The 17,324-nt window shown below is 35.7% G+C and overlaps 1 protein-coding gene across 4 annotated transcripts in view; it reads left to right on the top strand.

Moving 5' to 3' along the window:
* Nucleotides 1-17,324, top strand: part of CTNNA3 (catenin alpha 3) — a 515,833-nt gene that overhangs the window by 291,598 nt on the left and 206,911 nt on the right. For all 4 annotated transcript variants that reach the window (XM_068416489.1, XM_068416488.1, XM_068416490.1 and 1 more), the window contains 2 exons: nucleotides 1,832-1,912; nucleotides 7,102-7,254. In XM_068416489.1, coding sequence (XP_068272590.1) covers nucleotides 1,832-1,912; nucleotides 7,102-7,254 — 234 coding nt within the window. The remainder of the gene's footprint in view (nucleotides 1-1,831; nucleotides 1,913-7,101; nucleotides 7,255-17,324) is intronic.

Raw genomic sequence — 17,324 nt, forward strand, 5'->3', positions numbered from 1 at the left:
CAAGCAGGTGCAGAGTATTGCAAATACAGACACGTTAGCTATATTACTGGAGAGTAGCACATAGTGTAGAGATGTTCAGATCATGTTTAGTTTCACTATGCCATTGTTTTAATAGACACTTTTAAAATATTAAATCTGGTATTTTTCAACTGTTAAAAGGTATAACCATCTAGTGTAGATCTTGAACTGTTACTGTCACGTACATATCTGAGATGGAAGCCTGCAGAGGAATATAAACTTAACTTAAAGGAGTAATTCAGCATTCAAAGGTATTTGGGACCAATGGATAATACCTTACAGAAGCTGGACAACACAGCACAAGGCCATTGATGTTTAAGAGTACTCCCACAGTAGATTTTGTAGTCAGGTGTCCCCCTGACTTTAATGGACTGTGCGCAATTTTGAAATACTTAAATCTTCATAAGATTTATCCAAAGAGTATTGTGGTTTTTTGAGTTTTAAATTTCTTTAAGGAAGGATAAGAGTCTGCTGTGATGAAGTTACCCACATTCTGGACCTGTCCACATTCTACAGTCTGAAGCTGCATTTTACAGTGTATTTAGTTCTTGGGGAAAACATGAGGTGAAGAATAACTTCAGTTATAGTTAGGTTTGCTTTCTAGACATTGACTATTGATAATTATGTTAAGAATTTGCAAGTAAAGTATTTTTTTCCCTTGTTCACTGTTCAATATTTTTATGCCACTTGCTGAGCGAGGTTATTTCATACTAGCTGCCTCAAAGATTTAGGTTTGCTTAGAACCAATTCTATCATTAGTTGCCACCTTCAAAGTTACAGCTTACTAGAGAACTTTAAAGAAATCCCATTATTTTACATTGATTCTGTCTTCTTAGAAATTTAGGCTCTAAATATAAAGCTTTTAAAGGATGTGCCAATGTGGAACTGCATCTTTGTAATCTGAAAATGCATAGGCATAAGCTGAGTTGTATCCACAATGCTTTTACTGGTCCTGTTTACCTAGCGGTTCAGAAGGGATCAATTTTGTTGTCAAGGCTGACAATAGCTTGCAAAACATAGTAGAAGAGTCATTATTTACTGTGGTTCTTATGCAAGCATTGGTATGAGAAATGGTCACATTACTATGAAATAGGAAGTAAGTATCTACCTTTAGGGATTCCTTGAAGGTTTCAAGGTGAACTTCAGACCTCTCTCCAAGGCCTGTGTTTGATCATCTGTTCCCTGTGACGGCTGTAAGCAATTTCAGAAACGGAAAGTAGTAGGAAAATTTCTAAGTCATCCTGAAATATAAGCTCAGTTTTTCAAAGTAATTGTTCCTTTCAGTTAATAGAGAATGTACTAATCATTTCAAGGCATTTATTACATTACACATTCACTTTTGACTATAAGTTCTGTCCTGATCATCTCTAGTCTTTGCTTTAATGTTAAGCACTACTAAACTTCATTGTGAGCATGTGAATTTATAAATTACTTGTAGAGAGACAACATGGCTTTTCATATGAATATGGTGATAATGGATTGGCATCAATAATAATAATTATATTAATGTTTTTTCATAAGTAACCCTGGACTGTAAAAAGAGTATGACAGCAATTCAGAAGATAAAAATTGTTTATTTTCGTTCCTATTTACTGCTAGTAAAGCATATGTTTTGATTCATCGGATTATGCTTAACATCACAAATTGGCATTCTGTGAATATTGTGGCACTGGCTCCTGAAACATTAAAATTCACAAAAATCCTTAAGCATGTATGATTCACCAAATGCTCTGATGAACTGAGGACACAAAGAACATGCTTTCTAAGAGATCACAAATAACCATGGTTGTGTTTTCTATCATATTTATTACAGACTGACAAGAAAGAGAGAAGTAATGCCTTGAATGTTGCAATAGATAGTATGTGCAAGAAGACAAGAGACCTCCGCAGACAGGTAAGCAACCTGGGGAACTGAAAATGTAGAAAAGGAGACTTGAAGGATGCTTTTCCAAATTGCTATTTTCAGTACTTGTAGCACTGCATTTTGAAAATAAAGATTTCTTCGATATTAAAAAAATACTGAAGATAGTTACACTATTCCATAGAAGATATACATACAAATTTTCAAAACTCTGGGAAAAATCCCTACCAAATGATACCGGCTGAATATATGTATGTACATAGGCAAAATTCTGTATGTGTACATGTCTAAATGTGTATTTGCTATAGAAATGTATTAGTAATGTACTTTGGACATCAAGATTAGTTTTATTTTAAATAAGCTTGAATTATTCTTAGTTGTTGGAACAGATACCTTGAAAGGACCACTGGGCCACTATGTTTAGTTCTTCACAGTTGTGAGAATTCATACAACAGAAAAGGGTCCTTGGCATACCCGGTCCACAGTCCACCCACCCATTTTGCATTCCAGTATCCTAAAACTAATGTAAGACATGGACCAAAATCCACAACTGCAGTGTACTGCAGAAGGTAAGCAGTAGACATCAGCTGTGTTTACATCCTTTCTCTGCAAGGAACATCTTTGAGAAAAATTGCAAATTATGTTGAAGGTATGAAACGTGCCAGTTTAGAAAAGAGAGCTAGAAAGCCAGTAGTTCTTTCAGTCAGGCTGCTGCAACCAACTGTATGAAAATTTATGGCTGCACAGAACATGAGCACACGCTGCTTTCATCCTGTCTCTAGCTGTGGCTATTTATCAACTCTCTGGTAGAAGAATATCCCTCCCAACTTTGTGTACAGTCTTACAAGCCAGCCTATGCTTCAAGAAGATAAATAAATTTCTTCCTGTCTCCCATAATCAGCCAGGGGAAGCCTTGAAAGATAAAGGGAATATAATATAAATATAGTATTTACAACTAACTAGCTATCCAATTTCTGCTCACATTCCGTCAAAAATATGTTCAGCTCAGACACCCAGTGACTTGCGTCACAAGCTCAGTGTGTCTAGGAACTCTCCCATCCTGTCCTACAGTCTCTGCCATCAGTTAGTTAAACTCTAGCTTATAATGGTTTACTGACTGTTAGAGTGTTTAAAATCTGTTGACTAATTCAATTTCTGTGTTTCTATAATCCTTTGTTAAATGTTCAGGCTGAATGTAATCATGCCCAATTTATAGTCAATCTAGAACCAGTAGTTTTCTCTAACCAGAGTAGCTCTGTGGCTTCTTGACATTTTCCACTGGATGGTATTTGTGAAAAATACTTCATCTACTTCCTCCAATTCTGTGTTCATACATGTGAATTGCATAAGAATTGTTTTAGGAAGAGTGCTTGCTGCATGTCTAATTCCTGATCTGGGAAACATGAAATTGTGAGTTCTGTGCCTGCAGATATTGCAGTGGAGTCTTACTTGCTTTCACTTGTGAACATTCATTATTCTGTCTCCTAGCACTTTTACTAGAAACATGAAAATTGTTATTTGGTCTACTCTTACAGCTTTTATAATACTTACAATTTTTAAAATGATACTGTGTACCATAGCTGGTATTACATTAGACACTCATAGTGGATTTGGGGCTATGGTGTGCACAATGTATTCTGCTTTCAGTCAAACACTGGGATTGCCTCTGCAAAACTGGAGTTGAAGATGAAACCTTTTGAAGTATTTTTGAGATCTCTTCAGTGTAATGCACAATAAAGGAAACCATCATAAGTGCTGGCCCAGTCTCCACCTGATTGTGGGTTATGCTATGGGCCCCTATGGAACATCTTGTAGATCACAGCAAGCAAACTGAAGGAAGGCTTGTATCTGGGAAGACTTGAAGGCAAAAGTAGCTATCTCAAGAACAGTGTATTCTGGAAGCTGTAAAAATCTCTGGCTTTTCAAATTAAATGATTTGTATTAACTTCAGGAACTTGGCCAGCAGTTGTGGGGATTTTAAACTGTTCTGTTTTGGTTTGGTTTTTACTTGTATTGTGCCAGAGATGTGCATGTCATTTCTGTGTGTGCAGTTTTACCTGGATCACTGCTTACCTGCCTAGTAGAGCTGTATGAATATTTAGGAAGGAATTGCCTATTCATTCCAATTTCTAATTCTGAGAAATTACCATACTTGGTTCTTACCTCCCAGTTGTTTCCCAGTGTACCATGAATGGACTGCACAGATGTTTCTCCTACGGTTGTACCACAGTTGCGGTTGGTTGGATTTTTTTATAAATGTTATTCCTGATGATATTCTTATATTTCTATGTTGCTTCTTCGTCATGGATAGCTTTTTCTGAACACAAAGGAGATTGCTTTCCTAGCATCCCTTCGAAACAGGAGAGAGAGATCCCTCAATAAGAACTAATCTTCAGTTCTTCCAGGAGTTTTGCCAGCATAGTCTTGTGAGGCAATAGGCAAATAGAGGCAAACACAGTTTTCTGTACTCATCAGGATACTGATGTTTAATAGTGTTGTAAATAGCTGCTGGGATTTTCTTCTCTACCCTTCACTGTTTGGTTTTGACAACCTTATGCCCTATGTTTTATAAACAACATGTTTCTATGTTATTTTTTAATGTACTTCAATATCAAAACAAAAACTCTCCATGCTTCCACTTCTGTAACAGTCTGCTCAAAGGGTAAGAATAAGACCTTGCACCTTAAAAATAAAACAATTTGTCAGACATCATCCTCCCTCTGCTTTCCCTCTTCTGATGGTGTCTCTTTCGCTTAAAAATATGAGAAAAATTTTAATTATAGCACAATAACTTCCCTAGTATTGCCTGCTAGCACTACTTGTGCTGTTCTTTGTTTATATGTCTCCCTATATGGCTACTTAGCTTTTAGCATTTTGCTCTAGAGGTGGACAGAGTCAGAAACAGTTGTGGAAAAAATGACTGTTATGATTAGGATGAAGAGAAATAGATACTACTTCAGATATTCCTTTTTTCTTTTGTCTTTTTCCTTTCTTTGTTCTACATTGTATTTCTTCGTTGTTTAATACTACACAAGGCATCTTTTGAAAATCTCAGCTTAATGTATTCCTTCATATAGCTGAAACAGGAACATAATTTCAAACTTGTTTGTATTCAGCAAAGACACAGCATTATCTTTTTTTTTTTTTTTTTTGAAGAAGATGCATTTCACTGTTTAATTGCAGGATAGAGGATTTCTTAGAACAAAATAATAATGATAATTTATATGTGAAAGGTTAATTAAACCAAGCAAACCAGTAAAAAGCTACAGCAAAGAATTATGTGATGAGAGATAAAATTAGGCTGCTGGTTTGAAAATTGGATGCCTCAAGCTCATCACAAATGTGACTAAGGTCACTGCAGTCACTGGTCCTCGAATAATACGTTAAGGCTGCAAAAGTCCTACAATCTGGGCTATGCAGAACCCAAAAATATTTCTCTTGGAGATAATGAATCATTGGCCATGGATCTGGTTCCACAGCTTTTTGTTGCTGATTATTGTAAATTGAAATATTAATGTTTAAATTGTGATTCCTCAAGGTCACATTCAGTACTTAATTTTAAGCAGGTGAGTATGTCTGTTTCCTTCGTTTGGACTTTTCCAACACAGAAATTTCAACAGGTAACTTGGCAGGACTGGAGGTTCAATGTATTTTGTTCCTGGTAGTGAAACTTTTAATTATCTTTTTCCTTTTATTTTTTGAAGTTCCAGCCTGAAGAAAGCTGGGAATGTGAACATGACAGTAAAAATCCTATTTTGTATTCGAATCCCATAGCCTTTGTCTTTGTAAAGTACTTTTGAGAACATGCAATGTATACAGACAGTATATCCTAATGTGATAAGCTACAGTAAGTTAGAAGACAAAAAAACATTCCAAACATAAATTCACCTGTATTTTTTTGGAAGATTTGTCTGCCCCATGTGCCTGCTGAGTCAATGAGAGCTGTCTTTAGATGGTGAGGCTATCCAAAAGCTAGTGGTGGAATTAACATCCAAATCTTGTCTTGGTAATCAGCAGATTTCTCTACTCTTATTTCTACTGTGCATGTTCACTGCCCTACCTACAAGGGCAGCATAATCAAAAAGATAGTGTTTTTTTGCATTTTTCTAGCTGTAGGAGTCTTGACTTCTACTGAGTTTTCACATAGATACACTGGAGCAAAATGCTAAGTGAAAACACGTCCTTTGGCAACAAACCTGTCAGCATGTAAGAGCTTAAAAGTCTTTTGTGTTCTTTTCTGTTCCAATCAATATCTTTTGTATATGTTGTAAAAATAATTTTTTGCAGTAGGAAATGCAGTGAACTTGGTAATTTAGTTGCATTGCACGTATTGTTATGATTGGTATATTTCTTGTAGTGTTCTATGATTAAAAAGAACAATTCCCATGTGTAGGTTTATAACATGGAAAATAACCTCTTAAATAATGTCCCAATGATCAGTTACAAGCTTACATAAAACCTAATTTCAGGGAGGTAATTTGTAGCAGACTGTTACACTTCTTTAATAATTTAAGTAAGAAGTTCAAGATCAATTAATTTAAATGGAGAAAATTGAACTTCAGACTCATTTATTGTTCTTCTTGCTCTATTAGTGGCATAATCAGTAATCTCATTGACATAATTACCACAAAGGCTACCATTTCCCTAATCAAACTGTATTGTTGCGTTTTCCAACAAGGTAGAAAATATTTGGGTAATTTTGCAATTATGAAAACATGTGATGTAGACTATTTTGTGAGTACAAACATAATTAAATTAATATTTTCTTTGTAAAATGAAATAGCCTTCTCCCTTGCCATCTGAACTTCAAGAGAGAATACCCAGGAGATATTAGGCTTGGTCTAAGTAATTTTTAATGTGTGGATTCGTTTAAGTAGTCTGTTCATTAAAGAACATGCATATTTGTTTGTCTCCCTTGATTTCAACAGAACTAGTACATGTTTTAAGTGTTTTATGTATCTGTATTCACACACATGTACACTCACACATATAAACATGCATATTTAGGTAGTGGTATATTAAGATTGTTCCTAAAATTAAATGAGTTGTCTGTGTAATAGATAAACTGCAGCTGCAGTAGGTTTCAGACACATAATCCTGCAAATAATGGAGGAATACAGTGTGTACATATTTATGTTATTCAATACTAATGGACAATAATTACAGTAGATGTTAATAAATAGTCCAATTAGCAGATACTAATGTAATGCTTTCTTTTGCAGCTCCGCAAAGCCATTATAGATCACATCTCAGACTCCTTCTTAGACACCACTGTTCCACTTCTAGTTCTTATTGAAGCTGCTAAAAATGGAAGAGAGAAAGAAATAAAGGAATATGCTGCTATATTTCGAGAACACACCAGCAGGCTTGTGGAGGTATGTTTGACTGAGTTGCACTTTTTTTGAATATATGGCATAAGTGACTTGCCATTGCACATTTCCTTTGCTGGCAGATATCATAAAACAATTCAGCCTGGCATTTCAGGGAAGAATACATAAATGGCCTAGGGTAATAGTAAACATGCTCCATTTCTTATATAATGCTTTGCAGTAAGATAGTGGGTTTTGTGGTATCGGCATTTGTATAGTATTTTATTGCATAGAAATTAGGTCGTGGGGAATTCTAATCTGAGAAATTAGGGTAAGCCTTTCCACAAAGATATTCAGTGGGAACGTGATCAAATGTGTGATTCTAAGGAGTATTAGCTCAAGGTGTTCAGAATACTACTACCCAAACTACCTGAGACACTGTATTAGTGTTAGTTGTTTGCCAGCTTTCTCACTTTGGAAGTTTATAGCCTGTGTAATGATATGCTGAAGAGGAAATGGTGCTCTGACACACAGTTTAGAGCCATGAACCCTCTAGCAGGCTGAAAGCTCGTTGGCGCATATGCTGAATAAATTCACCTGCGTGCACTGTGTACTCGGTATTCATTTCTAAAGGATATACTTCTTTATTACTTAAAAATGATACTTCATCACTTAGAAATTTGCAAATAGACTTGGGGTGAAATTTTAGTTTGTTGGACAATCAGTCCTGCAAATATGACTAAATATTCACTGACTTAAACTCATTCAAACTGGAGCTTGAAACACTGCTGGAATATTGAAGTCGTGAAATATTATCTCAAGTGCCTTTAAGAAATGTGTTGCTAATGTAGTTTATTTTTTTTTAAGCTTTTATTGCTTTTGTGTGCAGTAATGCAAAAATGGGAAAAATCAATGAATTCACTCTGTGGCTGAAAATTTACTTGGGAAAACTATTTGGCTCAATGAATTCATTAATCTTGGGTGATCTACAGATAATGAAAGACAAATAGATAAACAGCTAAAGTAAAAGTAGGGTATTGCATTTACGTTTCTCTTCATGGTCGTGTAGTTAGAGAATAAGACTAGTTATTATTCTCCGATTTACAAGAGTCTCATTTTGACCATGCTGCAAAATCAAATGAAAGCTAAAACACAACCCCAAAGTTTTAAAAGTTTTTTTAGATTTTTAATACTGAAGCTAAACCAGCCTGAAGTGGCTTGATTTTTAGAAAGGACAGGAGATCTCTGAAGATCAGATAACTTTACTGAATTTGGAATTGAATTCAAGTCAGCTGAAATACCCAAATCATTATTCAGCTTAGAAGATGTGAACCTAAAAATCTAATATTCATTTCCTTTCATGGGTTTGAATTTGTTTACCAAATGCAAGGAATAGCTGGCCATCAGAGTAGGTTTGTGATTAAAGGGGCTGATGGCTGCGCATATACACCACCTAAAAAATCTACAAGGACATGTAGCAGCTGCCTGTGAACATAAGACTGCCCAGATGTGATGTAGGAAAAACTATAGCAAAGTTTTGCAATTCCAGCATAGTTACTACCTAGAAAGGAGAGGGAGGGGAAAAAGTCAAATGTCCTTTTTCAGAATAGACATTACTAGTCCATTTTGCAGTGTCCCTTCTGCAAAGTGATAACCAGACTAGACTGAGATGCCTCAAAAACTCAGCGATTTCCTTCATTCACCTCACTGAATGATTAACTTCAGAACCCTCTGGTTTTACCCAAACTTATTACTTAAATATTAAGCAGAGCAGTCAAAGAGGGAAAGTATGTGTATAGTTCATGAATGTAAATACTAGTGGAGATTCATTTATCCAAACTAGTCTGAGGACATAAGACATTTATTTTACAAGCAAATTAGTAAATCATAAACAAATCGTGAGGTGATAAAAGCAAGAACCTCATGGCTGTTGTATAAAAGGGGTTCTATTACATGGTAGACTTATCTTACTGTACGTGTAAATATACAGTGTGTGTGTACATATTTATATTGTGGACACACAATATAATAATATTATTACATATTTGTGTCCAGTTCTGGGCCCCTCACTTCAAGAAAGATGTTGAGGTGTTGCGGAGCGAGTCCAGAGGAGGGCGACCAAGCTGGTGAAGGGTCTGGAGGGTTTGACCTATGAGGAACGGCTGAGGGAGCTGGGGTTGTTTAGCCTAGAGAAGAGGAGGCTCAGAGGTGACCTTAGTGCAGTCTACAACAACCTGAAGGGAGGTTGTAGTGAAGTGGGAGTTGGCCTCTTCTCCCAGGCAACTAGCAATAGGACAAGAGGACATAGCCTCAAGCTTCGCCAGGGGAGGTTCAGGTTGGACATTAGGAAGTATTTCTTCTCAGAAAGGGTCATTAGACATTGGAAAGGGCTGCCCAGGGAGGTGGTGGAGTCACCATCTCTGGAGGTGAAAAGTCTGGACATGGCACTTAGTGCCATGGTCTAGTTGCCATGGTGGTGTCAAGGCAATGGTTGGATTCGATGATCCCAGAGGTCTCTTCCAACCTGGTTGATTCTGTGATTCTGTGATATTCATGCTGTGACTTAATATGTTGCCTACAGTGAAGAAAACATACCTTTAAAAATGTTTTAAGTAACTGGCTTTCAGAGAGACTGTACACCATGCCACCTCCTACTGTTGAATTAGTTGTTCCAAATTGTTGCTTTACTGGTACTTATATCGTATGCTGCTATTGAAAATTAATATAAAATAAAATTGAAGTTATCTTCTGGATATCTGCTAGAACTTCAGTATTTTATTAAAAAGTTGCTTATATTGGTTTAATGCACTTAGCAGTATCTCTAAGTGAGCACTTGGCTGATGATATTCAGTGGCTCTTTGATAAACTGTTCTGCTAAACTCTCCAGCAAATTACTTAGATAGTAGTTGTACTGCATCCATCAACTGCTAGCCTATCAGACATAAAACAAAACAAAAGTGAAAAAATATTAACAGCTAAGCAAGTGGCCACAAAGGGGCTTTGTACATATAAACAGATTTATCTGATTTTTAAGGAAAGTTCAGTCTTTTCCAACAGCATCAGCAAAGAAAAAGAAGAATTATGGCATCTGTTTTGTGGAAAGTGTAATACCAATTCAAGTGATATAAACGGAATAGCATTTAAATGCACTAGAGCTGTAAATTGGAAGCATGTTTTGGTTTTCAGTGGCCTAAAACCTGCTAAGCTGAAAAAATATATATATTTTTAAATTGACAGTAGTAGAGCACTGCACTGTTGCTTTCATTTCTTGAGGAGTGTAACAGATAGATAAACTTAGATCTCACTAATCCTAGTTTTCACAAGTGTACATACTTCAGAAATACACACATACTGCAGAAACTTAGAAGTGGCAAATATGTATGGAGCTTGGTTTCCAACTGAACATGGTGCCTTGGGTAATGGATATCCCATAGAAATCAGATATAGCTAAAAGCGCTACCAAAATCAGGGAGCCTCATCCTGCAAGAAGGACAGGACAGATAGAAGGGACACAAGGTAGCTTTGAATCCTTGCTACTTCTATTATCCATTTATCAAAGAATTTACTTTTTCTTAGTGAATCTTCTTATGTATAAACATTGTCTGTCTCCCCTGCTATATCCTCCTTCAATTGTCTGGTTTCCAAGTTTGAGTATTTCTGTTCTTTTTAAATTTTACTTGTTTGGAAGCCATAAAAGGATCATCTTGCTGCCTTCCCTGTACCTTTTCCAGCACCTTCCAGCTCAGGAGGTGGTAGGTCAGAACTGTGCATGCTAGTCAAGATATTCATGACGTTCTCTGGTTCCACATCTATTTAATTCCTAACAGTGCTTCTTCTCAGATGACTGCTGAACACTAAACCGCAACTTTCGCAGAAAGTTCATACGATAATGCCAAAATCTTACTCCTGATTAGTACTAGTCTGCTGAGGTCCATCATATATATGTAATAATGGATTTTTTTTTCTCCAAATGACTCGCTTCACATCTCTCTAGACTGAATTTCTTCTGTGTTATCATCTAGTCATGTAGTATCGTGTGAGGTCCTTTTGCAAATCTTCATAGTTAGTTCTTTTATTCACTACTTCAAATAACTTGGTAAAAGATATGTAAAAAAAAATTAATAAAAAGTTAATGCAGATACTGTGACCACAAGGAAATTTCTGGCTCACGGCTTTCTCCCAGTTTCCTGATGATTTGTTCCTGAGGTTGAAAAAAAAATGGTGCTAATCTGTCTGTATCAGCTGAGAATTACTGGTTACTCAGCCACCCTAAATTTCCTCCTCATCCTATTCTTGGAGGAGCAGTAGGATCTGCACGCCTGGATCTTAGTACTGCATACACAGCACAATTAGTACTCTAGCTCACTCTTGACAACCTCAGGGAGGGCATTCTTCCATTGCCTCCGTGTATGGAAACAGGTTTGTCTGTTTCTGCTTCATTTTAATGTTGCTCTTCTAAAAGATATTTATGGCGTAAGAAAGCTTTATGACCATTTCCTTTTCGTCGTATAAAGGTAGCTTTTTGCACTTGAAGATACATGCTGTGAAATCAGCTGTATGTACTGTCTGCTGAGGTTTAATTCTCTCCAAACTGAGGAAACAGTATTTTTTAAAAATGTAGCTTTTCCTTAATCCAGTCACGAGTTCTACTTCAGTAAGTCTCCTCTTTAAAAAAGAGTGTCCCAGCTCAATCCTGTTAAACAAGCTGTTTCAGCTGAACATGTTCCACACACCTAGGAGGCTTCAGAACAACACTGTTGCGCTAGGGTGATGATGTTAGTGTTGCACCAATGATGAATTTGATAATATCAATTAAAAAATGGAGACAGGACAGCATACTGTAGTAAAGGGATAATATTGCTTTTGCAAAATCATCAGCGAGCCATAATTTAAATCAGTATAGTTTTATTACCTGTTTTAATACGTCCTTTGTAAATGTTGATATACACTTTGTTGTTCTATGATTCTCTCAGTTGTAAATGATGCTGATGTTGCCATATTGATAAAACCATCAGTGTTTAATTTTCCTTCCATGATATTTCCTTTGATTGCAGAAATTTGCAAAATAAATTTCTGAATCTGGTCCACAAAGACCTGTGTATTTGTGTAGTCAGATCTCCAGTCACATAAAAATCGATTTTAGCATTGCAGCCAGCAAGTCCAATGGTGATAGATAATGCAATGATTTTGGTGTTACAGGATTAGGATGTAGCTTGATTTTTAAGTAAAACAAAAAATTGATATTTATGTTACTTCCCGTTTAAGCATTTATTTGGCCGCTCAAATTAAAACATGTACTAACAATACTGTCCCCGCTTCCCGCCCCCCGTACCCACCAGTATCACTTCACTTGTCGTTTCACTTGTTCTTTTTTCGAAGTTGAAGAAGTCAGGTAGATATTCTGAGATTTGATTGTGGTGGTCATTTTTTTTTTTTCAATTTAAAACCTTATTTACCCCGTTTACTCTTAACCCAAGATAAAGATTTCCCAAAGAAGATTTATCTTGCTTATATTAAGTGCCTGTCTCTCCTTTGACTAAATGACTCATTTAGTCTGGATGTCTAATCTCTAGATAGCTGAAGTGAGGTGAGATGAATTGTACCTTGAGAGATGAGTGTTGGACTGTTTTGAGACATACATTATGTTGCATTTCCTTATGCTCTGTATAGCAGTTTTTAATCAGGTGTATCCTATTCTTCAGTGCATTTTTTGCATCTGTTTTTGAAAGATCACGGATGTTTGAATAGTAGGTTATGATATTGTTTTGTATATAAATACAATAGATTGAGTTGAACATTATAAAAACAAAGGTTCATCTTCTCACAAAGGTTTCTCCAACAATGAATTTGATATGGAAAGTAGAAGTACTCCTTGAACTAGCAAGAGAGATTTTCTGTGGTTTGTGTTTTAATCTGAAAATGAAACCTTCTCAAATAGAAACAATAGGTCTTGAGAAAGAACATACTTTTTTCTCCTCTTTGGATATGAAATGTTAATTGAGCTAAGCTAAATTGCCAGCTGCAGATGCGCTGCTCATATTGTAATTTAAGAAACAAACAGTATCTTCATAGGCCAGTGACCTTTGTAAATCAGCTTGAGGATTAATCTCTCTTACAAATATCTCTCTTCTCAATTAGCATTTGGAAGTTACAATCTTTCCTTTAAAAACTGATTTAAGACATAACAATATAATACAGTTCAAAAGTATGTATATAAATTCAGGGAAGTACAAAACATCAGTGAAACGGGAAGACTGGACACCACACCAGATCTGGGGTGATGATGTTTCCAAAGGTAGTAACAACTACAAGTAATATTATTTTTCTTGTTTTCTTATGTTTTCTCTCTCCTGAATTTATTAACTACTCTGTGCTCCTACCCTAGAGGTTCTAGCTTCTGTTAAAAAATGCATACACTTGGGATGTTAGCCACACTTACCAGGAATATTAGCTGGTGCTTTGTGGACAGTGCTAGTATTTGAAAAGCTCACACAGTGGCAAAGTATTCGAGATACCTTGGTTAATGTCTTTGCACTATTATAGCTGCACAATAATTGCACAAAATAGAATCTCTTAGTTGTAAATGTGAATCTTCAAATATATGGAGGAAGTAAAATACTTCTAGTTACACAGTAAAAAGGAAAAAACATTAAAATGCCCACTTTGGCTATTATGTTGAACACTTCCCACATATGAAATGGACACTCAGCAGCTGAAGTGTTTTCATGGGCACCAAAGGTCACATTAAACATTCTTCAGATGGAGGTTATTCTAGGCTACAGTGCCTTATATTGCTCATATACTGCATCAAATATTCCTAAGACTGAATATTGATTTTGTGATCTTGAAAAACTAGGATATATTGTAGAATGAAAAAAGCAACCAGACTTGGGTTCAGATTCTGTCTGTACTCTATGTCTTTGTAAACCTTGGCTACAATAAATTCCCCAAAGATACATTTCTGTTAGATGTTTGTTATTAATTGGAATTCCTTATTATAATGCAGCAATTTTGATAAAGATATTTTAAAAAAATGAAGATTAACTGCTTTGAGATTTCACACATTTAGATTTTGCTTTGATATGTCTTTTCATTTAAAATGTTACAATTAAGTTGCAAATCTAATTGAAATATTTGATTCTATGGAAACATTTTCAAACAGTCTTGTCTTCTAGGAAATTTCAAAATTAGATCTGATCTGAATGTAAACACTATTTAAAATTATGAAAATTATGACAAAATAACAACGAAAACCCTTAGGGGACTTGGTTGTACTTTATAGTCCCTTGTTAAGACATGCCTGTTTTTAGTGAATATAGTGTTGTGGCCTGTGGTTCACTTCTACCAAAGACCAAAACGAATTCTGATACTGAGAGAACAAGTATGTAAAAGTGAACAAAAGATAAATAAAAAGGAAGACTGAAATGTCACATCTACACCAGGGAAAAAGCAGGTCCTCTGTAACTAGGAATTTCTTGTTTGGGAAAGCTGACAGGCTGTTCTCCTGAGCTGATCTGTCAAAGAGATGTAATGCTTTCCGAGAGGAGGAGTGATAGGCTGGTTGAACTTGAGATTAAAAAAGGAATTTGATGGGAGCAGGGAAGAATCCTCTGATTATCTTTTCTCTTGGCACAGATGCAAATCTCCCACTGCAGTGTTTAAAGGTCAGCTGTGCCAAGCAGAGGCTGAGAGATTTAATAGGAGAAGTGGAGGCGATGATGAAGTGAACTTTGTGTTCTTCATCTCTTCTCTCAGTACACGAATATATCATATTCTCTGTAGTTTGGTCTAATAACAGTGACTTCAGATCTACTACCCTGATACATAAACTTGAGGGTTTAGCCGATTGACTAATTCTTGCCCTTGTTTTTTTTCAGTTTTGACCATGTTCCAATATGACAATGCTGGCTTCTAGGAATTAGGATTTCTAAGGTCGAATCTGTTATGAACAATGGACAGTAACAGACAGCACATATTTTTAAGTGCATCAGTGTTGTAATGTATTGATGTAGAACAGCAAAGGCATGCAGGACATACAGACTGTTGTTAAAAAACAAGTTTGCCAGTTAATATAAAGATTTCCAGTGCAGGAAATGCAGTAACTCTATTGAAGGTGAATTCTCCTTAAGAAATCATTCTTTTAAAATGAAGTTAAAAGATGTAAAGCAGAAAAAATCTTGAGTTATAAAAATATATAGAGAGAAATAAATTTTGTCACTTTCTAGTTGAACAAGATACAATATACATAAGAACAAACTATACAGATACTGACAATCTTAAAGTCATCATTTACTTCATGAAAAAAATTCTCAAGATCTTGAATAAAATAACTTGCTGGCTCTTGTTACTTCAGCTACTTCTAAAACTAGCTTTTAAAAAGATGAGACTGATGTCCTGGATGTGTTGGGAGAACTTTGCTTCACAGCTTATAGTTTGGGTCCAGGCACTCCTTGCTTAATACAGGGCTCCTGGCCCCTTTCTTGGGGAGGTTGCCTCTGTCTTTGGATAGCAGAGCACAATAAGGACAAGGGAAATTCATTTAAACCACCTTCACTGGAGAGGTCATAGCTTTTTGCCAGTCTAACATGATCAAACTATTTTGTGTGGAATGATGGCAGTCTGAGATTGGCACCTTTATTTTAAATTTAAGTATAAATAATTTTTTAGTTTGTTGGTTTAGAGCCTTTCCTATCTACCTAAGAGCTGGACCCAGAAAATGTATTTGAACTAATGTGAGCCAAACTCACATTTGGCTCATCCTTCACAAAAATGAAGTTCTTCAAAGGTAGCATTTATTTCGCTGGTTTCAATAGCACTCTGGAGACTCCAAGAAATATCTGGGTCCCTAGATTTGGGAAACCAGACGAGGCAGATAAACTGTAGAAGGAGACAGAAAGGGAGAACGAATGTCACGTGGATCAATGACAGAGCCTGGAATAAAACAGATAAGTGAATTTGGCTAACTCAAAATCAGTCACCATTAAACTCAGTTAAGAATGTCCATCTAAAGGTTTATCTGAATTAACTCCTTCTATTTATAAAACAATTAATTGGTGCAATTTCTATAAAGAAATTGAGGTTTGAGATATGTATAGATATAAAAGTTATTTTTCATTCAATGCTATTACAATTACAATGCTATTTCAGCAAACAATATGGAAGACTTTACATATGGTACAAATGAAATGTTTTCAGGGTTAAACATATTAATCAAAATGTTAGCAAAACCCAGCACAGTGGAAATAATAGTAAGTATTTAGTAATCAAAACTAATCTACATTGACAATAACTTAATAAGCATGCTACAAGAAAACTCTTCCTTTCTCTCAAGCAAAACAGGGCCACTGGCTCTTGAACTAAAGCTTTCTACATCTGCCTTGTGGAAAACAGCTCTGTCAAAAGTCAGTTTCAGCATGGAATCTGCAACTTAATCTTGATAAGTTGCTTTTCATTTTCTATACAAACAGTAAATATTTCTCTTCAAATACAATGGGAAAATTCTCACTACTTCAATCTGTTTTATTGACATATATATATAAGATGATAGCTCTTATTTGCTATGTTGTCTGATTTTGTGTGTAATTTGCTGCATCTTTCTATGTCAAATTTTAAATATACTGACCCAGAAAATTGGGTTATGGGAGAGCAATGCACCATAGCTCTGAAAGATGCAGGCAAAAAAAAACCCTAAAAAAATTATCTCACTTTGTGCTTTCCTGAGTCTAGTCTACAGCAACCAACCTTCAAGCAGTCTGTGACGGGTATTATTTTAACCTCTGAACATCCAGTACATAAGGATTACATTCCTTCACATTACTTTTCTTTTACTTAGTGTTAAGGATCATGGAAAGAAAACTACTTGAATTCTGAAAACCAACAAAAAACCCCACATTTGCCATCCAAAGTAACACTTACAGAGTTTCCTGGCAGATAGCAACTTAATCGAAAATGGAATTTAGTAATCCATTAATGAATTTTGCTTTAAATATTAAAGTACTGCATATACAACGTACTGTCAACTGGAAGATTTTGATTTCTTTCTACCACCTTCAAAAACAATAGGGAATTGAGTATTCTCAGCACTTCACCCGTTACTATGGGTTTTCATTCCAGACTGGTAAACACTAAATAAAAAT

The sequence above is a fragment of the Nyctibius grandis genome, chromosome 20, assembly GCF_013368605.1.
Source record: "Nyctibius grandis isolate bNycGra1 chromosome 20, bNycGra1.pri, whole genome shotgun sequence".
NCBI classification, from domain to species: Eukaryota; Metazoa; Chordata; class Aves; order Nyctibiiformes; family Nyctibiidae; genus Nyctibius; species Nyctibius grandis.